General features: G+C 52.8%; 2 protein-coding genes across 12 annotated transcripts in view; one reads left to right on the top strand and one right to left on the bottom strand.

Annotated features, from left to right (window-relative positions):
* Positions 1–2239: 2239 nt before the first annotated feature.
* Positions 2240–19103, bottom strand: PES1 (pescadillo ribosomal biogenesis factor 1). The gene is made up of 15 exons (XM_060120902.1): positions 18947–19103; positions 16264–16343; positions 12443–12596; positions 11181–11290; positions 9597–9768; positions 9424–9513; positions 6866–6982; positions 6673–6747; positions 6383–6472; positions 6103–6230; positions 5586–5711; positions 5270–5454; positions 4639–4805; positions 4337–4498; positions 2240–2759 (listed from the first exon to the last, which is right to left on the bottom strand). The coding sequence occupies exons 1-15, from the start codon at positions 18968–18970 to the stop codon at positions 2676–2678; spliced, it is 1764 nt and encodes a 587-aa protein (XP_059976885.1). The 5' UTR covers positions 18971–19103; the 3' UTR covers positions 2240–2675.
* Positions 19104–19335: 232 nt separating this feature from the next.
* The window catches only part of TCN2 (transcobalamin 2), a 34854-nt gene continuing 31035 nt past the window's right edge, over positions 19336–23154 (top strand). For 9 of the 11 annotated variants that reach the window (XR_009544329.1, XR_009544328.1, XM_060170342.1 and 6 more), the window contains exon 1: positions 19566–19615. Coding sequence is in view for 7 of the 11 variants with exons in the window: in XM_060170342.1 (XP_060026325.1) it covers positions 19581–19615 (35 nt within the window). In the remaining 4 variants the exon portion in view is untranslated. Of the gene's footprint in view, positions 19419–19565; positions 19616–23154 lie in introns of those variants that run through there. The other 2 variants (XM_060170343.1, XM_060170339.1) reach the window with 1 other exon arrangement.

Below are 23154 nucleotides of genomic sequence, written 5' to 3'. Positions count from 1 at the left end.
TCTCCGGCCAGGTGCTGCCGCCAGCCTGGCCCGGCCCCCCCGGCGCCGCGGCCAATGGGCGCCCCGGGGCCCGGCCCCCTCCCCTCCCCTCTGCGCCTGCCCGGGTCGCACAGAAGCCGCATTCAGCGCGCCGGGGCGCAGCGTCGCGCCCCCGCCGCTGGCCCAACAAGGCGCGTTTGTCTCGGATGTGCCAACGGGGCCATTGTCCTGCCGCCGGACCCTGAGGCTCGGCTGAGCTCCCAGCTCCGTAGAGGATTCGAGGGTGCCTGGGAAACGGGGTGGCGTGGTGATGGTGAGGGCAGCCCAGCTCTGGGAAAAGGGAGGAGGCTACACTAGCTGCTTAACTTTATTCACTGGAAGATATGGCCTGTGGCTCTAAAGTCAGTGCAAACTGGGGACACATTTTTAGCATCTGAAATGTGGATGAGAGGAGTAGGGGTGGTCATACCACCGGGAGGTCTCAGCTGACGCCCCCCCTCCAAGGTGCCCATCACTGAGCACAGTGCCATCAGGATGCAGGTGCCGCATTCAGGATCTGACTCTTTCCAGTCCCAGGCTTCCCTCCTTCACCCCAGAGGAGCAGGCCCAAGGATGGGGATTAGTGCCTGCCTGGAGCTGAGAATGCTCAGCTCCAGCTGTGGGCAGTGCAAAACCAGCTGGCCACCCAGTGGGGCGTAAGCCACGTCAGAGCCCCACTGCCCCTGCCATTACTGGGTGACTCCGGAATGGGGAAAATTCCACGTTAGCATGACTGCCAGGGATTTTTCCATATCTTTTTTTTTTCCTATTTATTTTTGGCTGCGTTGGGTTTTCATTGCTGCGCGCAGGCTTTCTCTAGTTGCGGTGAGCAGGGGCTACACTTCATTGCAGTGGGCGGACTTCTCACTGCGGTGGCTTCTAACGGAGCATGGCCTCTAGGCACGCGGGCTTCAGTAGTTGTGGTATGAGGGCTCAGTAGTTGTGGCTCGTGGGCTCTAGAGCGCAGGCTCAGTAGTTGTGGCGCACAGGCTCAGTTGCTCCACAGCATGTGGGATCTTACCGGACCAGGGCTCGAACCCGTGTCTCCTGCATTGGCAGGCAGATCCTTAACCACTGTGCCACCAGGGAAGTCCAGGATTTTTCCATATCTGATAGGCCCGCTCTCTGGCCTTGCCCTGGGATGTACATGCACCCAGGCAGGACCAAGTTATCCCCTAGGGCTGCAGACTTTGGCTCCAGAGACCCTGACCCTGTCCCTGACTCTAGAAGACCACCCCCCACACACACCATGAAGCATGTCAGAGTGGAACATAATCTCTCTCTGATACCCACAGCACACCCACGGTGAGGCCCAGTGAGACAGGAGCCCTAGGTTCTCCACTCCCTCAGCCAGAGAGCCTGCCCCAAGCTCTTGCCTTCCCCCTGCACAGGGTGGGTCTGAAGACACTGCCCAAAAGAGTTCTATAGAGCCTGGGCACTTCTACAGAGTGAGGGGCAGAGGGCCAAGGCCCTCAAATGCCTAGATTTGGCAAAGGAGGAGCCCAGTTCCAAACCCATACTTCCCCATCCTGTGCCCTGCTCCTGAGAGCACTCAGCCCACAGGAGCACCCTGGGGGGGCATTCAGAATCTCCCTGCCTGACCTGGGAGGGGTTGAGTGGCCCTGGCTCTGCCATGAGGCACCGGCAGTCCAGGCAAGGGCATGTCCCCTTGGGCCTCTGCAAGGGCACTGCCAGGGTCAAGTGGGAAGCTATAAGGATGGCCCAGCCAGGGTTACAAGTCCAGCTGCTGGCAAAGCCACATTGGGGGTCATTGGCAGCTCTGCCCATAAGCCCACAAGGTAAAGCTAGGTACCCTCAACTCAGGCCCCATAGATCCTTCAGACACTGGCTTTTACCTCCCACGCTGACTCCAGCAGGAAGTGATGACAATCACGGTTGGTGTTTGCTGAGTACTTTACCTACCAGACACCTGACACTAGTGACTCTCTGAAACATTATCAGTGAACCCTTCACACATGCCTGGGAGGAAGGCTCCAGAATTTCTACGCTTAGCTTACACGTGAGGAAGCATGTTCACAGAGGAAAAGTCTCTGGGCTGGAATGTGCACCTACCTTCTGGCACCCTTGGACCCCAAGGGATCCACAGGCAGCCAGAAAGCTCTGAGCAGTGACCGGCTCCTCTCAGTGAATACTGAGGGCTGGCCAACCTGGAGCACTAGGTGGCCCTTCTCCAACCCCAGAAAGGCTCACGAACACAGAATTCAACTGGCTGCAGAACTCCAGCCATTTAATAACAAATGCTTCCCCACCCTACCCCCCATCAGAGCACTGGGAAAATCGTGGGTCCAACCGTACGTGTGGGGGAGGGGATGCAGAAAGCCAGGGTGAATGGGAACAGTCAGTGAGGGGCTGGTTGGGTCCCGCCCCCTGTGTCGCTTGACCCCCGGGAGCATTGCGGGGTCAAGGAGAGGCAGAGGCCTCTCTGCCCAGCCACCAGCAGGGAGCTCCATCCGAGCGAGGCTGGGGCTGTCCATGGGCCCAGCCAGAGATCTTGAGAGGAGGCCAGGGCCGGCAGAGGGAGGAGAAGGATGAAAACAGAAAAGACCCTGGTCTGTCACCAAGCCCAGGCCCTCTGGGTCCCTGTGCCAAGTCCAGCCTCCGGGAGCTGGCCTCACCCATGGCGAGGCTGCCGCCACTCACTCCGGCCTTGCCTTCTTGGCCTTCTTCTCAGACCTTACAGCCTTATCGTGGGCCTTCCGCTTTTCCACCAGTTTGTTGGCCTGTGAGGAAGAAGGGGAGGATTAAGCTGTGATGGGGGGAGGTCGGGGAAGGGGACTCCCCCTTCTGCCACTCAAGGCCACCCCTTAAAAGCAGAGCTTCCAGGAAAGCTAACAGGCAAATTACCAAGGGGAAAAAGCAAACCCCTCTGAAGAGCCTCAGGTGAGGAACCGTGCCTTCACCCCTGCCTTTATGACTCTGTGAAGTTATGGGCCCACAGCAAGTCAGGAGGATTGCAGCCTCCCAGAGCTGGAGGCAACTGCCCCACTGACCCCCTTCACCTGGGAAAGCTGGGGGCCATTCAAACCTTCACCAGGAGCTGCTAGGGTGGGGTCGACCTGGAACAGTCCTTCCCCGGGGCCATGTGGCACTATCTATTCCAAAACAGGTGGCCTTTCAACCTGGCAATTAGACTCCTAAGATTTTACCCTGCAGAGACACTTGGAGGTAGGAAGAGAGGTGCTCAGGACTGTTCTCTGAGAACGACTATAAAAGGGAGACAACCTAATCCTGTCAGCAGGGAACAGGCCATGCACTGTATGATGCCACGGACAGTTCATGCTGTGGTTAAATAACAAACACACAGCAGAACAACCTACAGGCAGACCTCGGAGATATTGTGGGTTGGATTCCACCCACCACCCCAATAAAGCAAATACTGCAATAAAGGGAGTCACGTGAATTTTTTGGTTTCCCAGGGCATATAAAAGTTCTGTTTATGCTATGCTGTTGTCTGTTAAGTGGCAATAGCATTATGTCTAAAAACACCGTGCATATACGTTAATAAAAAATACGATACTGCTAAAAAAACCTAACCATCGTCTGAGCCTTCAGTGAATTATAGTCTATTTGCAACAGTAACATCAAAGAACATTGATCACAAATCACCATGACAAATATAATAATAATGAAAAAGTCAGAAATATTGTGAGAATTACCATCACTGATGACACAGAGACATGAAATGAGCAAATACTGGAAAAATGGTGCTAAACAGATTTGCTCAACACAGAGTTGCCACAAACCTTCCATCTGTAACAAACTCGTTATCTGTGAAGTGCAATAAAGCTAAGTGCCATAAAACCAGCTCTGCCTGTATGTGTAGCACAATGCCCCCCAAGTAACATCTGTGTTATCACATGCACAAAGAAACCTGGGGGGCTGTTACTACAGATCACCCCAAGGGCAAGACTATGAGCCACTTCTGCGTCCACTACAAAGTTCTGGCATGCACAGAACTCTCTTAAAAATTTTTTTTCTTTTATATTGAGCATATGTGGCTCTGTGAATGAGAGGAAACAAAACAGAAGCTGAACCAAAACCTCCCACAGTCCTTCCAGCTTCACGCACTTCTGTGAAGTGCAGGCCCCGAGTCTGCTGCAGCAGCTCTGGCCCCCAATCCCAGCAGACTCAGAAACCACCGGGTGCAGGAAGGAGACTGACACCAAGATGCCCAAGGCAGGCAGACAACGTCAGAAAAATGCTAGAAAAGGGCCCAGAGACTGCCCGGGAGAGCCAGCCGGCCTCGAAGCTCAGCTGTGCGGCCCCAGCTGGAGCCTCAGGCGGCGGGGAGACTCACCTCGCGGATTTTTCGCCTCTTGCCAAACATGATCTTGTTGTAAAGGTACTTCTCCCGCTTCTTCATCATCATGATGGCCAGGCGCTTGGCCTCACTGTCCTCCTCCTGGGCCAGCCGCTGCTTATCCTCCAGCTTCACTGTGCCCACCATCACCTTGGGCTTCTGGGGACACAGGGGGGACACTTGTGGTTGCAGGTTGACCCCCACCCTCTACCTCCAGCCCCCTGGCTCCCACCCTTCTGGCACCAAGGTGGCCAGTGGGGCTGCTTCCCAGGCCGAGAACCCAATCAACTCCCTGGTACCTTCCCCTCCAGCCTCGGCTCCTCCGGGGCCGTCAGTCGGGCCTCTTCCTCCCTTTCTGAACCAGCCTCCTTGTCTTCTTCCTCCTCCTCTTCTTTTCCTCCCTCTTCATCACCATCACCTTCATCATCTTCCTCCTCATCCTCCTCTTCAGATTCATTCAAATTTCCTACAAACAGCCGAGGATTACGAACACCCGGGAGCCTGCTCTTCCCCTTGTGGCGTGAGAACTGGCGCCAGGCACCACCCTCTTTGGCACAGACGTTCCAAAGGCAGAGCAGGGCCATCCTGACCACAGGCCCTCTGGCACCTCCACCACAGGCCCAGCTGCCTTCAGAGCAAACTCCAGGCCCCCAACCCCTCAGCTCTGCTGCCTCGCGTGGAACTTCCAGACCATTCTGCTCAGTCACTCTGGACATCAAGGAACACTGGATTATAAGACACAAACGTTTCCTCCTCCTAAGCCACATTACTCCGATGAGAGTTTAAAGGGCTTTGTACCCCTGCTGCCCTGTTCTCTGGAGCTTGCCACCTTTGTAGCCAAGAAGGGAAACAGCCAGGTGAAGCCCCTGGAGCCGAGGCCAGCCTGGAGGAGCCTGCCCACCCCGCCCTGCCCAGCTCCCTTTCACTCACCTGGGTGCTCTCCCCGCTGCAGGGCCAGCAACTTCTGCTTCTCAGGGGGCACATAATCGCCTTCCTTCTCTGACACGAAGGGCGAGAGGTGTGGAGGCAGCTGCACCCCGGGAAAGTAGTCTGCCACAGGGAGGAGGAGCCGGGCGTTCACGGAGTCAAACACCCACTGGGGCTGCACGTAGCACCTGCACAGGGTGAGGGCAGAGAAAGCCGTGTTGCCACCCGAGACCCCACTGCATCTGCAGGGGCCTGGAGACAGACCTCCGCCCCCAGAAACCCAAACAGGCGGAGGAAGACGAGGGCCTTGGGGGCCTACCTGCCGATGACGGGGGTCTGTTGCCCAGGCCGGTCGACAATCTGGTGGGTGATGCCAGAGTGTGTGACGTCGTATGTGGCCCCAATGCACAGAGATTTGTCCCAGGACACGTTCCCTCCAAAACTCCTACAGGCACAGGGGGAGCCCATGAGGGTACTGAGGCATGAGGTGCCCACCCTGGAACCCACTGGCCCACAAGCTCACGCTCCTAGGACACACCTGTCCCCTCCCCACCCCAGGAACCCCCCCTTCAATTGGCCGACGCCTCCAGTGCTGGCCCAGGGGAGACCTTCTGCCCTAAGCTGGTGAGGAAGTGATGCCAGCTGCCCTCTAATGGGTGCTTTCCACGTGCTTGGGGTGTGCTGAGTTTTCCACACCCATTTTGTTGAATCCTCACAACAGCCCTAAGCAGCGGATACTGACGCCAGCCCATTGTTACCGATGGGCGTCCAGGGCTGCGCTGTCTACGGCAGGACCCAGCCCAGTATGGCAGAACCAGTGCCGTCAGGCTCCCCACCTGATGACAAAGGCCAGGGCCTCCCGGGGCACCTCACGGTTCAGGAAGAACTTCAGGCCCTCGAAGAGCTTCTTGTGCTTTTCCTGAGCCTCCAGCTCCTTCCTGCAGTCCTCCTGCGCCACCATCTCCTGCCGAGAAAAGGGGCTGCTCACACTATCAGGCCTGCTTGCACCCCACTGGAGGCAGAGGCTGGAGACGAGCCCCTCCCCAGCTTCCTTCTAAACCCCTCAGTCCGCCCGCCTCCCCAACCCCCGCTTCCAGAGGGCAGCGCAGTCCTCACCCCGTCAGCAGGAAACTCATCCACCTCGGCTTCCTCCTCCTCCGCAGGCACCACCACACGGGCCAGACTGGCACTGAGAGAGGCCAGTTTCTGTGGGAAAGCAGCAGGGTTTCAGGGATGCTGCTTGCGGGTGGGGAAGGGTAGCGCTGGCAGTTCTTGGCCGGGTATCAGTGGGTTTGGGTTCTGAGGGTAAGCCCTGAGACCACCTGTCTAGCCATGACCGCCTCCACCCCCAGGCCAGGAACCACCCTTCTGGGGAATGCAGGGCCAACGCTGGAAGCCTCTCTCACCTCCATAGAGCTCTCCGAGTCCAAAGCATAGGTGTCCTCGCTGGCCTTCGCTTCTGCATGAGCCTGACCCTCGAGCTGGGAGGCAAGGGGAAGGTCAGAGGAAGAGGATGCCCCTAGCCCCCACCTCCACGTGGGGAGAGAGGCCGTGGCCTCTGCCCGGTGAGGAGAAGGTGCTGGGCTGGGCCGGGCCTACCTTGGGAGGGTAGTGCAGGTTAAGCGACTGGTAGAGGCGGAAGTTGACAAACCCCAGCAGGGTAGTGTAGAACTCGGTGAAGGTGGCCATGACCCTGTAGTCCACGTCTGTTGGGTGCTGGGGACACAGAGACGCATCAGCAGTGTCAGTGCAAAGATGGCACTGACAACCCATGTGGGGTGGGGGCTCCAGGTGCCCAAGGACCAGGAGCTCCTCCAGGGTGGCCCCGCCTTCGGAGCTCTGCCCCAGGAGAAGAGGCTGTGTGGCATGGCCCTACCCAGGAGCATTCTGGGCACCAGTGAGGCTCTGGACAAGGGTCCCAAGGCTTGTCCTGGAGACCAGTGCCAGATCCCCGTGCCATAAAGGGGATGCTAGGAGTGAGAAGAGGGAAGCCTTTGTCACGAGGTTCCCGGGACAGGCTGGTGCCCCCGCTCCCTGCCCCAGCTCTCCCCTTCACCCTGCAAGGCAGACTTCTGTTCTTGCAGAGGCCGCTCACGCCTGCTCCCTTAGCCATCCCGTAATTTCCATTTACTGTCTTTTCTGGGGCCAGCCCATGAGCTCCTGGGGGCCTGGCTGGGAAAGGTGGCCCTGGATCAGCCCATCTGCCTGGGTGGGGGTAGTGGGTGGGCGGCACTCAGCACCTACGAGCCCTGGCAGGAGCCTTCGGACAGATACTCAGAATTCAGCAACCCTGCCTTGGGCCCGAGCCGGAGACAAAGGCACAACCCGAGGACCCAGGACAGGCTGGGCAGCTGCCTGGCGCAGCCCCAGGGAGCTCCTGAGAAATGCTGCCTGCTTGGGGCAAAAACACAGAGCAAGCGGGGGACACGGGAGGGCTCGTCTTAAACCTTGAGGAGTTGATAAAACAAAACAGGGCAAGGATCTGAGACCCAAACCAAAGTGCCTCGACCCTTGAGCAGCACTGCCTGGCATACCAGAGAGGCCAGGCCAGCCTGGCCAACTTCTGAGACCTGAACAGGGGGATACACCAAGCGATGATGAAATCAGTAATGATCACAGCATCCCTTCTGTGCCTGTGCGCCTGTGACGCTGAGCTGTTTCTACATCCTGCCAACAGGCAGTGACTGGGCTGTGGGGGTAAAGGGGCCAAGAGGTGCCCCACCTGTCCCCCACTGTTACCTCAGTCCTTCCATGAGCATCCACCAGGGCCTTCGACGGGCCTGTGAGCACGTGAGCGGTGACTGCCCCACAGCACAGCAGCCCCCTGGGCCCCGCTACCTGCCTGGGTCCTGCTGCCAGGAGCCCAGCACTGGCTGCACAGGGGCCCCAACTATGACCCAGGGCTGGTCCCCCATCCTCTTGCTGAGAGGAAGCAGTGGCAGTGAGCTGGCCAGAGAGGAAGGAGGAAGGGGTGGCCCGTGCCCTCCCCCGTTCCTCCAGGGCCAGCTGTGTGGAGGCCGGCCTCCACAGGGCCCTATTCACCACTGGCAGTACAGACAAAGACCAGTCTGAGCAGTGAGGAGGTGGGACATCAGAGAGAAGGAAGGAGAGGGAGGGGCAGAGAGGAAGGAGGGAAGGCAGGGCAGAGAAGGCAGGAAGGACAGAGGAGAGGAGGGACAGAGAGGGGAAGAAGGAAGAGCACAGACTTGCACACACACCTGCCCCCAGGGAGTGGGCACAGGGACTGCTGAGGGCCGAGCACCTCTCACCCACAAAGACCACAGGCTGCCACCAATTGTCACTGCTGCTCTGCACTCAGCGGGGGTTCCAGCCTGTGGCCCCCAGCCCAGAGTAATCAGCAGTGGCCCAGGGGACCCAGACCACCAGCCCCCGCTGCCTGGCCAGCAAACCTGCCGTCCAGCTGAGTCTCCACTGAAGGCACCAGTTCTCACTCAAGGCACAAGCAGGAAGCAAGGCCAAATGCAGGCCCACAGCAGGATAAGTCAGGCGCCAAGCCTGAGACCCTGTGGGAGACTAGAGGCTAACAACCCCCATACGGAGGCCAAACCAAGATTTCTCTCGACGGATCCTGCCAAAAATTCTCACAGTCTTAAAAAGAAAGATGAGTAAGAAATAGTGCCAGTAATAAGTAGTACTCCTCTTGTGCTCATCCTCCCCAATCTCACACAGTCCCCAGTTCTGGGTGGGGCACAGGAGTGGGGGTGGCAGAGCGGGGTGAGCACCTAGCAGGTTGGAGGGCAGGGCCGTGTATACAGGCAGTGCTCGGCCCCGGTGGCCGCTCACTGTTGGTTCTGCAACCCCCGAGGGCCAAGCACCAGGCACTTTTAAAGCTTTTTTCCCTCAAATCCTCACAACAAGGCTTAGAAGGTGGAAGCATGTTATTAACTGGGCACAGAGAGGTAAGGGAACACGTCCAAGGTCAACCAGCTAGAAGGTACTGGAGTCAGGCTGGCTCGGGCTCTTGTTACAATTCTGTACCACACCCCCCCCCCCGCCACTGCCCTGTCCGGCACTCAGGAACCCAGCTGGTTCTGCAGGACAGGAAGAACCCCCCTTCACCCACACCATTATCTCTGTCTAGGAAGCAGAGAGGGAGCAACGGTCCCTGCACAACCCTTCCCTGTGGGCACACTCACATCGTGGGAGAAGGTGTAGGGCGTGATCCACACGATGGGCTGGCCCAGCACCTCGGCCTGGTAGTAAATACCTTTGATGGACAGGAAGACCTGCGGTGGAGCGGGGACAGCGTGGTGAGGACATGGGGGTGCGGGGCGGGGGGCTGGGCCCCACTGGGTGGCCCCGGGCTCACCTTGCGCAGGGCACGGGCGGCGATGACGTAGTGCATGAACTCCACGGCCAGCCGGTGGCACAGCTGGATGGTGTGCACGTGGCACTTGCCGGTCCGTGGGAAGGTGGAGAAGAGGAAGCACATGGAGAGGGCGTCGTCCAGGTCCCGCAGGGCATCTATGAACGTGGGGTACCTGCGTGGCCAGGAGGGTGGCGCTCGTAGGGTCGCACAGCCTGGGCTCTGAGGGGCCCCTGAACTCGTTGCCCCACCCCAGGCCCTGCCACCGCCATCTCCTGAACAGGGAGCTGGGCAACGCCCTGGGGCCTGGCAGCGCCAACCTCCCCACAGCTTCCGGAGGAATACGGAACCAGGATGTGCCCACTTGGCTCTGAGGTCAGAGAAATATGAGTCAGGAGGGGCCAGCCAGGTCTTCAGACACAGAGCAAAACAGAAGAAAGGTCCGCAGGGACCTCTCAGAACAAGAGAGGCACTTGGTTTCCTGGTTCAGAGGCCAAAGACTCAATCAGCCCCCTCTTGTGCCTCGAAGTTTCCTCGCTCTGCACCTCACAGACAAACCCAACAACCCGGGCCTTTCCTAGAAACAGCACTGGCCATTCTTTCTTAAGCAAGGGCTGAGGAGAAGGAGGTGACGCAGAATGGGAATGCCACCATACTGCCATCTAGTGTGCACGTGAATCCAGACACTTGCTTTTTTCTTGCGCATTTTTTTTTTCATTTGTTCCACAGGACAGCTGTGTCACACGCGTCATCTCTCTGTTAGAGGAGGACCTGCTCGGAGCAGGAGCAGTTCGCGGACTGCCCAGCTCGTGGCCACGGGCTGGGGTGAGAACACCTGCTGTCGAGCTCCCAGGCCAAGGCTATTGCCCTGCTAGCCCATGGCTGGCCCGACTCAACGAAGCCAAGTCCATCCAGCCTGGAGCTAAGTGTTCCCAGGGCCAACAGCCACCAAGAGAAGGCAGACATTCAGTTAGCCCAGAGTTTCTGCACCTTACCACCACTGACATTGTGGGCCAGGTTGTCCCATGTCGTGGGGGCTGTCCTGTGCACTACAGGGTGCTGAGCAGCATCCCTGGCCTCTACTAATTAAATACTAGTAGACCCCCTACCATCCAAGTCAGGAGAAGCAGAAGTGCCTCCAGACATTGCCAAGTGTCCCCACTGATTTAGTCAACGAATGACGGGGACTGCTGAGAAGGATGGGCAAGAAACAGTTGAGATCAGAGGTGTCCAGTCACGTCTTCCAGGACTGACCATGCACCCCACGCATACCCCCAGGACTCCGGCTCTCTCTCACCACAGGGCGTTTGCACTTGCTGTTTGCTCTGCCTGAACCATGCCTCTCCTGGCTGGCTCAACTGTCTCCCCCCAGAGACCTCCTTTGACAAGCCTGTAACTAACGTGCGTCCTCCAGCTCCCTTCCTGGAGAGCATCCCTCGTGGCACTCGTGTGGACTTGCAACCATTAGAACAACTTGGCAGTTTGTTTTCTGGTCTGCCTCCTCCAACAGGACGCCAGCTCTGTGAGCAGGGTCTCGGCCCCGTTCCCCACTGTACCCCCAGCACCAGGTCAGAACCCCCGGCTCACCGCTCCTTGACGATGTGGTCGAGCTTGTAGTTGGGCTTGTTGTCCTTCAGCCGCTCCACCGTGTTCCACTCACTCTTCCCATAGGCCTTCCGCAGCTTCCGGACGAACACCTGGGAGAGAGGAGGAGACCGCTGATGTGGGGCCAACGGCTCCCGTACACCCCTTCCATGGAGGAGGGATGCTCGGGGCAGGAGGGCTCTCCGACCACGGCTGTCTGCCGGCACGATCTGCCCCCTCAGCCCGGGGTTTGCACAACAGCCACCTTCACGGAGCAGCGAACCTGACCCAGACTGACGACAGAGCCACCCCACTGCATCCCGCTGACAGATGAACAGGGATAAGCATTCAGACGGGCTGACTCCGCATGTTTACGTGAAAGTATAAGGTTTTCAGCCCTATTTTCCAACTGAGAAGTGAGACAGACCAGGGCCAGGAGGCTGGGCCAGAAACACCAGTCCGCATGTGTGTGAAACGAGCCTTGGGCCCACATGTGGGGCTGGGCCACACGAGAAAATGCAGTTGAGGCCAATGGTGGCCCCAGAAAGTCCTCTAAACTGACCAACTGCCTCCCCCGAGCACTTCTTCAGAGGCTCAGAGGCCACCTGCGCTGAGACTGTAAACAGCAGCTCTGAGACAGCCAGTCCCACAAGGGGCCCAGTTCCAATGCAATGAGCTGGGGTGTCTGGAAAACCCAGCAGCAGGACAGGTCCAGCCGCCCACCTCGGCCAGCTCTGGCGAGAGGGCTACCAGCAGCTGTACCCCACAGCCTGGCCCTGCTGCTCGGCAAAGGCTACAGTAACAGCAGTCTACTTTCAATTATTTGCATTTGGTATAATTAAGTTTCTTCTTTCCCTGCAGTATTTAAGCATTTAATCGTTTCTATTTGAGGAATGAAAAGCTTGGTCTCCTGGGAACAATTCCAGAAAGAACCTGAATAGGAGTGGTTTATTTGGGCAGAAAACACACCAGAGAGCCCCTGAAAGACCACAATCTTTGCCTCAGAGGCAATACATTTACCCTTCTCCAAAAGAACCAGGGGAAAAGTATGACAGGTAATGCATTAATCATTGGTCAGGTTCTATGTAAATGATTTCCACACCTAAGATCTCAGTCAATCCCCCTGACACCCTTTTGAGGTAGAATTACCTCACCCTATGTACAGGCTTGCTCAGAGAGATCAAACGATTTGCCCAAGGTCAGTGTTAGTGGGTCTGCATAGAGCTGGGAAGGGCCCCATCCAGACCCTAGAGCCCAGGCCTCACCTTGTACTCCCGGAACTTGTTGACAATGGGTTCATGGAGGAGGAATCTGATGTCTTTGATAAGGTAAAAGGTTCGGGCTGCCGTGGAGCCCTTGTTGACCTTCTTCTTGTGTTTGGGTTCATGGGGATAAATGCCCTTCAGGATGCACAGCCGCCTGGAAGACAAAGGCCACTCCTTCTATCAGCAAACGTGCTGAGCACTAGGCACGCTGGGCCTGGAAAACTGCAGTGAACAGAGAACACAGGAGCCCTGCCCTTTGGAAAACTCACTTTCTAGTGCAGGAGTCCGACAGTGACAAGTTCCCGACAAACATAGTGCAGACAGTCCCAAGCACCAGAAAGGAAACAATCAGGATATTGACAGGGGCCAACTGGTAGGTACCTCTTTTAGCAAGGAGAGTCAGGAAAGGCCTTGCTGACAAATCAACATTTCAGCCACATGGAGGTATACCTCATTTTATTGAATTTTACTTTATTGCACTTTGCAGGTAATTGCATTTTCTTTTTTTTTTTTTTAAACAAATTGAAGGTTTGTGCAACCCTGCATTGAGCAAGTCTATCGGCGCCATTTTTCCAACATTTGCTCACCTTCATGTCTCTGTGTCACATTTTTGGAATTCTCACAATATTTCCAAACTATTTCATCATTATTATATGTTACAGCGATCTGTGATCAGTGATCTTTGATGTTGCTATTGTAATCATTTTGGGGGCACCACGAATAGCACCCATACAAGATGGTGAACTTCATCAATAAATGTTGTGTGTGTTCTGACTGCTCCACCCGACCTGCCATTCCCCAGTCTCTCTCCCTCTACTCAGGCCTCTCTACTCCCTGGGACACAATATTGATATGAGGTCAACAAATAACCCTACAGTGGCCTCTAAGTGTTCAAGTGAAAGGAAGAGTCCCACATCTCTCACTTTAAATCAAAAGCTAGAAATGATTAAGCTTAGTGAGGAAGGCATGGTGAAAGCCAAGACAGGTCGAAAGCTAGGTTTCTTGCACCGCAGCCAGCCAAGTTGTGAATGCAAAGGAAAAGCCCTTGAAGGAAATTAAAAGAGCTACTCCCGTGAACACATAAACGATAAGAAAGCAAAACAGCCTTATTGCTGATATAAAGTTTTAGTGGTCTGGACAGAAGATCAAACCAGCCACAATATTCCCTTAAGCCAAAGCTTAATCCAGAGCAAGACTCTAACTCTCTTCAATTCTATGAAGGCTGACAGAAGTAAGGAAGCTGCAGGATGAACTCTGAAGCTAGCAGAGGATGGTTCATGAGCTTTAAGGAAAGAAGCAATCTCCAGGACATGAAAGTACAAGGTGAGGCAGCAAGTGCTGATGTAGAAGCTGAAGCAAGTTATCCAGATCTAGTTAAGATAATGAACTAAACAACAGATTTTCGATGTTGATGAAACAGCCTTATATTAGAAGAAGATGCCTTCTAGCACTTTCCTAGCTAGAGAGAAGTCAATGCCTGGCTTCAAAATTTCAAAGGACAGGCTGACTCTCTTGTTATGGGATAACACAGCTGGTGACTTTAAGGTGAAGCCGATGCTCATTCACCATTCTGAAAATCCTGGGGCCCTTAAGAATTATGCTAAAATCTACTCTGCCTGTGCTCTATAAATGGAACAACAAAGCCTGGATAACAGCACATCTGTTTAAAAACAAAGTCAGGGGCTTCCCTGGTGGTGCAGTGGTTAAGAATCCACCTGCCAATGCAGGGGACACGGGTTCAAGCCCTGGTCCAGGAAGATCCCACGTGCCGTGGAGCAACTAAGTCCATGCGCCACCAACTACTGAGCCTGCGCTCTAGAGCCCGTGAGCCACAACTACTGAAGCCCGTGCACCTAGAGTCCGTGCTCTGCAACAAGAGAAGCCACCGCAATGAGACGCCCACACACTGCAATAAAGAGTAGCCCCTGCTCGCCGCAACTAGAGAAAGCATGAGCAGCAATGAAGACCCAAAGCAGCCAAAAATAAATAATAAATTAAAAAAAACAAAACAAAAAACATGGTCAATGACTATTTTAAGCCCACCCTGGAGACCTACTGCTCAGAAAAAAGTTTTTTGTTTTTTCAAAATATTACTGCTCATTGACAATGCACCTGGTCACCCAAGAGCTCTGATGGAGATGTACAATGAGATTAATGTTGTTTTCATGCCTGCTAACAAAACATCCATTATGCAGCCAATGGATCAAGGACTAATTCTGACTTTCAGGTCTTATTAAGAAATACATTTCATAAGGCTATAGCCACCATAGACAGTGATTCCTCTGATGGATCTGGGCAAAGTAAATTGAAAACCTTCTGGAAAGGATTTACCCTTCTAGATGCCGTTAAGAATTTTCGTGATTCAGAAGAGATAAAAATATCAACATTAACAGGAGTTTGGAAGAAGTTGCTTCCAACCCTCATGGATGACTTTGAGGGGTTCAAGACTTCAGTGGAGGAAGTAACTGCAGATGTGGTGGAAACAGCAAGAGAACTAGAATTAGAAGTGGACCCTGAAGGTGTGACTGGATTGCTGCCATCTCATGATAAAACTTTAACAGATGAGGAGTACTTCTTATAAATGAGTGAAGACAGCGGTTTCTTGAGATGGAATCTACTGTGGAAATTGCTGAAATGACAACAAAGGATTTAGAATATTACATAAATTTAGTTGATAAAACAGCAGCAGAGTCTGACAGGATCGACTCCAATTCTGACAGAAGTTCTACTGTGGGTAAAATGCTGTCAAACAGCACTGTGTGCTACAGAGAAATGATTCACGAAAGGAAGAGTCAATCAACGTGGCAAACCTCACTGTGGTCTTATTTTAAGAAACTGTCACAGGGCTTCCCTGGTGGTGCACTGGTTGAGAGTCCGCCTGCCGATGCAGGGGACACGGGTTCGTGCCCGGGTCCGGGAAGATCCCACATGCCGTGGAGCGGCTAGGCCCGTGAGCCATGGCTGCTGAGCCTGTGCGTCCGGAGCCTGTGCTCCGCAACGGGAGGGGTCACAACAGTGAGAGGCCCACGTACCGCAAAAAAAAAAAGAAACTGTCACAGCCAGCCCAGCCTTCAGCAACCACCTCCTTGATCAGTCGGCAGCCGTCAACATCGAGGCAAGACCCTCCACCAGCAAAAAGCTTACCACTCACTGAATGCTCAGATAATGATTAGCATTTTTTAGCAATGAAGTATTTTAAATTAATGCATGTTCATTTCTTTTAGACATAAAACTACTGCACACTTAACAGACTACAGTAGAGTGTAAATGTAACTTTTATATGCACTGGGAAACCGCTTCATTGTGATATTCATTTTATTGCAATGGTGTGAATCTGAATCCACAATATCTCCAAGGTCTGCCTATAAAGGGCAGAGGGAAGAGAATCTTAAGAAGGACAGCGGCTGTAAGAGTGGGAAGTGCTGGGTGCGTTTGGAAGATGAAAAGTGAGCCAGGCAGCAGGACGCAGGCTGTGGAAGAGTCTGGACTGGACTCTCCAAGGAGCTGAGAACCACAAGCTGCAGGATCAGGGGTCACTACTGCCAGAAGGGAGAGGATGGGTGACAAAGACCCAGATAAGAGAGCAGCAGTGCATTGCACCAGTGGGCCCATTTTGATGACTCAGGGTGACACGACCCAGTTCTCCAGCTTCCCTGTGGACCACACCTGGCAAAGCACAGCTCACTAAAGCAAAGCCAGGCAAGAAAGAGAAGGAATAGCAGAATCCCAGACAGAGTTTGCAGCAGTGCAGTTAAGAGAGGGATGTGGCTGAGTTTTCACTGGCCAGGCACCCGAAGTCCCCCTCTCCTCTCCAACCTCACCTGAAGTCGGCCAGGCTCAGTTGCAGCTTCTTCCGGGCTTTGTTTCGGGTGATGTAGTTGGTAGCAGCGCCTCGTTCATACTTGGGGAGGATAAAATCAATTCTCCATTAGCAATGATTACAATGACGGAGAGCAACCTCTGGACATTGCTCATGCAAGAGGCGACTATTACTCTGGATAAATGGCCAAGAGGCTGTGGGGACGGAGTGCTCCTGCACTGTCCCTGCAGTTGTCAGCACAGAGGAGGACACACACATCTGCACGATGCAGGACCATGAGGTTGCTGTGGATCAGGTGCTATGCCAAGCACTTAGTAGTGGCTGTAAGTACTGACCATTATGATTACTGATTTGCACACATTATTCATTTAATCCCCACAACACTGTGAGGTGGGTGCCATTAAAATTCTCATTTCACAAGGGAGGAAAACAGGCTCAGTAAAATAACCTGCCCAGGTCACATAGCTTTTTAAGAGCTGGGGCTGGATTCAGACCTAGGTCCAAGTCCAGAACCTGAGTGCCTCATCCACTAAGCCAGTGTTCTCAACTTCTTTTTCATTATAACCACCCCTCCACCACCAGAGGCCTTTTTAGACCTTTTCTCCCCTTTAATCACCCTCTCTCACAGCCCCATAAAATGTTAATACCACAGGTACACTGTAGATGTTTCTGTAATGTGGTCCTTCTGAGGGCTACACATCATTGTAATGTCTAAGATGTCCCCCAACCAATTTCTGTTCCCTTCGGCATGACACCATCCAGTTGAAAATGCACACTCTAAGCCACACAGCCTCTCTCCTTCCTCATTCATTCAACAGACAATCACAAGACCTCTACTATGTTCCAAGTGTTTAGCTAGATGCTAGGAGGTAATAAAGACAAAAGGCCTGGTCTCTACCTGCACCCAAAGAGCATGTTGTGTTGTGCAACCATCTGGACATCTGTGGTGCTAAGACGCTGCCTCACACTCACACGTCTGTATCCCTGATAGAGCAGCAGTGCACTGTACCAGCTCCCTGCAATGCTAACCAAGCACGTCCTTCCCAAACGAGGTCTTCCTCTGGATTAAGACAGCATAGGCCTCAATGGCCAGGTCCAGCTCTAAAGGGACAAACCTGTAGCCTTCTGAGGGGTATGTTTATGAATAATCCCACAGTCACGAAACATGCCCTTCATTCATTCTTCCCTTTAGACATTGTCTACTGGGGATCAGGCCCGCGCCAAGTTCTGAGGGTACAAAGATGACTTTTAGACTGTCTTAGGGAAGTTGCTTTCATTCTTTCATTAAAATTGTTTTCTATTGCCCTACACTGTCACCATTCTTATTCTTTCAAACATTAAGAGGATAATTAAAGTCAACTGGGGTGACTTTACTCCCTGGATGTATGGCGGTGTATTCAGCATTTTGGGCTGTTAGATGCTATTGGCACCTAGGGGGTAAGAGGCCAGGAATGCTGCTAAACGTCCCACAACTCACAGGACAACCCTCCCCACAACAGTTATCTGGCTCAAAATGTCAAAACGGTTGTGAAACCCTGCTTTAAAAACTGTCATGATTTGTTGGGACTTCCCTGGTGGTCCAGTGGTTAGTACTCCGAGCTTCCATTGAACGGGGCCCGGGTTCCATCCCGCAAGACGCTGGGCGTGGCCAAAACAAAACAAACAAACAACAACGACAAAAACTGTCATGATTTGTTTACATATCTGCACCTGTACCTCAAAGTCAGGTTTTCAATGTTACATCTTTGTAGTTCCAATCACTAGCACTTAGCTCAACAGCTGGATTAAAAACAGATTGGCAGCAGGAACTTTCCAGCTGACAGAAACAATCGAGGCAACTACATCTTCCTCATCCTCATCCCCATCCCCTCTCTAATCTCTTCATGCCATCAAGGTGATTCTCCATACAGCAACAAGAACAACTCCTTGAAAAACAGATATTACTCCCCCTTCAATTGATTCTTACTGCTTTTTGAATAAAATCAGTCTCCTCACTGTGCCTGACAGGCCTTGCGTGACCTGGTCCCTGTCCAACCGCAACTTCACCAGATGCCACTCTCCTCTTGGTTTACTATACCCCAGCCAAGCTGATATCCTTTAATTCCTTGCACACAGCAAGCCTTTTCCACCCGAAGGCCTTGGCACTTAGTTTCCGCTGCCAGGCTTGTTTGTGATCGTTTTATTTGGTTATTTACTTTAGTGTCCAGCTTCCCCACTAGAAAGTGAGCTCCACGAATGCAGGGACCACAACTAGTTGATTATATCTCCCATCCCCAATGTCCAGGACAAAGCCTGATTCAGCAGAAAAGGGAGTCACAAGTTTTAGAGATGATGAGCTCGAAATAATGGTGAGCTCTACCTAATGTTCATCACTTTCAGTAAAGTTATCCTCCGGCTCGGCCTGTTTTGGGGTGCAGCTCTGCTTGGTAACCTCAACGCTCTTTCACAGCTCTACTCCAGGGTTCTTTCCCCTATTTTACAGAACAAGTACTGCCGTCCTCGCCCATCCTCGAACTCCTTCTGCCTGCTGTCTCCTGTCGCGTTGATCCCAGCCGCTTCTGCACCCACGAGGATCCAAGGCCGGAGAAAGGCGCAGTCCCCGGGCTCCATCGCTCCCGTCTCCTACCTCCTGAGGCACCCCCGTCCCCCCTGCCCCAGACCCGCCCTGGCCTCTCGCCCATCACCTTCTTCTTCTCCAGGCCTCCCATGGCTCCACGCAGAAGAATCTACAAGCACCGCGTAGACACCACCAGTTCCTCTCGCACTTGCCCTGCCTAGGGCCCCGAGGCCCCCGAGCCGCCGGCCTGCGCGTGCTGTCCAAGGAGGTGCCTGAGCGAGTCTACTGAAAGATGGAATTTTTCTCCTGGAGATTAAAACTAAATCCTCTGAAAAAAAATCGCTAAGACATATCTTTTGGGCTCTTTCTCATTGGTGAGCCTGTTACAGACATTTTTAATGTTTAAGCATGGGCGTATATTCAGGCATTTCTATAATCATCCTGATGACGAGCGTTTGACGTTATAAGCCCCGTTGCCTGTTGGGATGGAAGGGGGCGGAAGACTTAGAGGCGACGCAGCGCCTTCTGGGATGCAGAGGAGAGAATCACTCAGAGGTGTGGGGGTACGAGTCTCCCTTGTCTGAGAGGCCGCCTCGGCGGTAAGTGAAGCTGGACGCGCTTCGCCGGTGGCTATTGGCTTTTACGTTTGTCCATTCGCTGTTACCGGGATAAACTGAGCAAAAGCAGACTTTTTTCTTCACAGGGGTGGAGAGACTCGAGAGGCCACTTATATTTTCTGAGCCTTAGCGGAGGGTTGAAAAATGACGAAAGACCAAGCAGAATTACAGAACTCGTGGTATATTTAAAATGCACATTTAAGACGTTTTGAGCTTTTAATATGTATACACAAATTTCGTAGTGTGTTCCTCAAAGAATAATTACAAATTTATACAAATATTCACACCAAGTGGTGTGGTCTGGGAAGCAGGTAAAATTTGTAAAATTTGATGTTTTCTTCTTTCAGGCCTCTAAACTCCATTTGGAGATTGCCTCAAATTTTTATTTATTTATTAATTATTTAAGTTATTTTTGACTGCTGCGGCACATGGGATCTTCACTGAGGCATGGGGGATCTTTCGTTGTAACTCACAGGCTCCCCGGTCGTGGTGCGTGGGCTTTTCGCTAGTTCCGGCATGAGGGTTTTTCTCTCTCTAGTTGTGGCGCTCTGGTTCCAGAGCGTGTAGGCTCTGTAGTTTGCGGTACATGGGCTCTAGATGAGGCGCGAGAGCTCCATAGTTGTGGCGCACCGGCTTAGTTGCCCCTCAGCGTGTGGGATCTTAGTTCCCCGACCAGGGATTGAACCTGTGTCCCCTGCATTGTAAGGTGGACTTTTTACCACTGGACCACCAGGGAAGTCACAAGATTGCCTCATTTTTTTTTTTTTTTTTTTTTTTTTGGTACGCGGGCCTCTCACAGCTGTGGCCTCTCCCGTTGCTGAGCACAGGCTCCGGACGCGCAGGCTTAGCAGCCATGGCTCACGGGCCTAGCTGCTCCGTGGCACGTGGGATCTTCCCTGACCGGGGCACGAACCCGTGTCCCCTGCATTGGCAGGCGGACTCTCAACCACTGCGCCACCAGGGAAGACCCTGCCTCAAAATTTTGAATTTGAGGCCCTGTGAATGTGACCTGACCCAAAGTTGTAGTGATAGAACTCACCCTTTAAAGGTAAATACAGACATTAAACACTGGCTAGTGCTTGTTTTGAACAATGTGCATTTTATTATGTACTTTCAATTAAAGCTAAAGTAAAGTAAAAACCTCGTGATTCTACAAACAGCGAAAAATGAAATGAAATGAAAACCAGCTAGGGGAAGGTGAGCTGGCAGAACTTTGAATGAACTTGCCAGAGAGGTGTGAGGAAAACCAGGGTCATGTGGTGCTCCCAGCAGAAGACCAAGGAGTGTTCCAGAAGTGGGGCAGGAGAGAAGGAAGGATGGCAAAGATTGGTGCCACCATGAAAGTTATAAAAGGTGCAGAGGTGGTGGTCTCTATCACATCTCTGTTTAATTCATCAGTCTGGTGCCTGCAGAAACTGGTTTGATTCTGGAGAATGACTATAGATTACTGTGCACTCAAGCAAGTAATAGCCCTGATCACAATTGATGCGCTTGAAATTGTTTCATTGCTAGAGCAGATTAATAAGGCTTGAGGTATATGGTTTGTTGCCATTGATTTAGCAAGTTCATTCTTTTACATTCCACTTAGAAAAGAGGATGAGGACTTCCCTGGCGGTCCAGTGGTTAAGACGCCACACTTCCAATGCAGGGGGCCCGGGTTCGATCCCTGGTCTGGTAACTAAGATCCCGCATGCTGCGTGGTGCGGCCAAAAAATAAAGAGGATCAGAAACACTTCTCATTCTCATGGAACTGACAATAATATTCATTTAGTTTTACGTTGGGGCTATGTTAACTCTCCTGCCCTCTGTTATAATACTAGTCTGAAGAGATCTGGATCATCAGAACAGCCCACAGATGTGACACTGATCTGTTACACTGATATCATGCTGATCAGACAGGACATGTAGAGAGGGCTCTGAAGCAGGTCCTGGCTGCAGAGCAAACCGTGCCCCACTTGGACCATCGGATCCAGCAGACCCTATGGTGTTGGTGGAGTCAGCGGAGGGAAAGATTCAGTATAGAGCTTATGGCAAGCCCCAGTGGGAGAATCACAATGCAGAACTCTGGAATTCTTGGGCAAGGTCATGCCACCTACTGCAGAGAAGTGTACACCATTGAAGAAATACCTGCAAGCTTGTTACTGAGCCCTGGTATAAAACAGTTGGCCATTTGTCATCAAGTGACCAAGTTCAGAACTTCCAATTATGAGTTGGGTTATTTTGGACCCAGTGAGGAATAAAAGTAAATGGGCCCAGCAGAGGTCATTGTAAATATAATCAAGCCCTCCTGGGACCAGAGGGCACAAGTAAGCTGCATGAGCGAGTAGCCTAGGACCCCTATTGCACACAACAGTTGCTCCAAAATCCCTTCCCTGTTTGCCCCTAAGCCTGTATGGAGGTCCCACATGACTAGCTGAAAACGAGGAGGAAAAGACTCAAGCTTGGTTTATGGACAGGTTGGCTCAGTGCACAGGTGCAAAGCAAAAATAGACCACAGCTACATAGCAGCCACTTTCAGAGTTGGTCTTGAAAGACAGTGGAGATGGAAAATCTTCCCAATAGGTGGAGCTGCAAGCAGTCATCCGCTTTTTATGGAAGGAAAAGTGACCTAAGTTGAAAATACAGATAGGTTCCTGAGCAGTGGTCAGTGGTCTGGCTGTCTGGAAGGGGATCTGGAAGGAAAAGGACTAGAATGTAGAGATAAGGAGATCTGAGGTAGAGGCATATGGCTGGATGAGAGAAATAGAGAAAACACTGAGCCCCCAGTATGCCACTATTCCTTGAGGAGACCAACTGGCCACTTGACAATTCAGCTACAGTGGGCCTTTCTGTCCTGGAAATGTCACCAGTTTGTCCTGAGAGAGAGAGATACCTAACCTGGGCAAGGGTCTGCCTTGTCTGCCTGCAGACTCAGCCAGAGCCACTATTCAGCAGCCTATGGAATGCCTGATCTACAAGCATGGAATCCCACGTATCATAGCCTTCAACCAGGGACCTGTTTTACATGCAGGGAGGTGTAGGAGTAGGCCCATGGCCTTGGGATCCCATGGATATACCACCTACTGCACCATCCAGAGACATCCAGCATCACAGAATGCTGGAACAGCCTTCTACAAGCATAGCTGAGGTACCAGCTTGGAGGAAATACTCTGTGATAAGCCAACCCACTTACTCCCAATGACTCACTGGGAGAATATTGTGCTTCCCATTCCTGTAACTCTGAGCTCTGCAATGTTGGAGACCCTGGTCCTCAAAGAGGACATGCTTTTCCCAGGGGACACAGAAAGGGTTCCATTGAATTATAAGTTGTGGCTACCACATGGGTACTTTGACCTTCTTGTGCACAGGGACCAGCAGGTTTGAAGAATTTTTCGCACGGTTTGCTCTGCAGCCAGGACCTGCTTCAGAGCCCTCTCTACATGTCCTGTCTGATCAGCATGATATCAGTGTAACAGATCAGTGTCGCATCTGTGGGCTGTTCCGATGATCCAGATCTCTTCAGACTAGTATTATAACAGAGGGCAGGAGAGTTAACATAGCCCCAACGTAAAACTAAATGAATATTATTGTCAGTTCCATGAGAATGAGAAGTGTTTCTGATCCTCTTTATTTTTTGGCCGCACCACGCAGCATGCGGGATCTTAGTTACCAACACTGAGAGGCCCGCGTACCACAACAACAACAACAAGACACATGCACCCCAATGTTCACAATGGGG

The sequence above is a fragment of the Lagenorhynchus albirostris genome, chromosome 14 (genome assembly GCF_949774975.1).
Source record: "Lagenorhynchus albirostris chromosome 14, mLagAlb1.1, whole genome shotgun sequence".
Taxonomy (NCBI): Eukaryota; Metazoa; Chordata; class Mammalia; order Artiodactyla; family Delphinidae; genus Lagenorhynchus; species Lagenorhynchus albirostris.
Note: the sequence above shows the minus strand (reverse complement) of the source record. Positions and strands in the feature narration are given on the sequence as shown.

Bases quoted from the DNA above. Each gene is read 5' to 3' on its own strand.
- PES1 (XM_060120902.1), bottom strand. From the start codon at position 18,970: ATGGGAGGCCTGGAGAAGAAGAAG. The intron at 9,769-11,180 runs GTGAGCCGGGGG...CTGGCCACGCAG, and splicing joins GACCACATCGTCAAGGAGCG to GTACCCCACGTTCATAGATG. The intron at 4,499-4,638 runs GTACCAGGGAGT...CTGTGTCCCCAG, and splicing joins AGCCGAGGCTGGAGGGGAAG to AAGCCCAAGGTGATGGTGGG.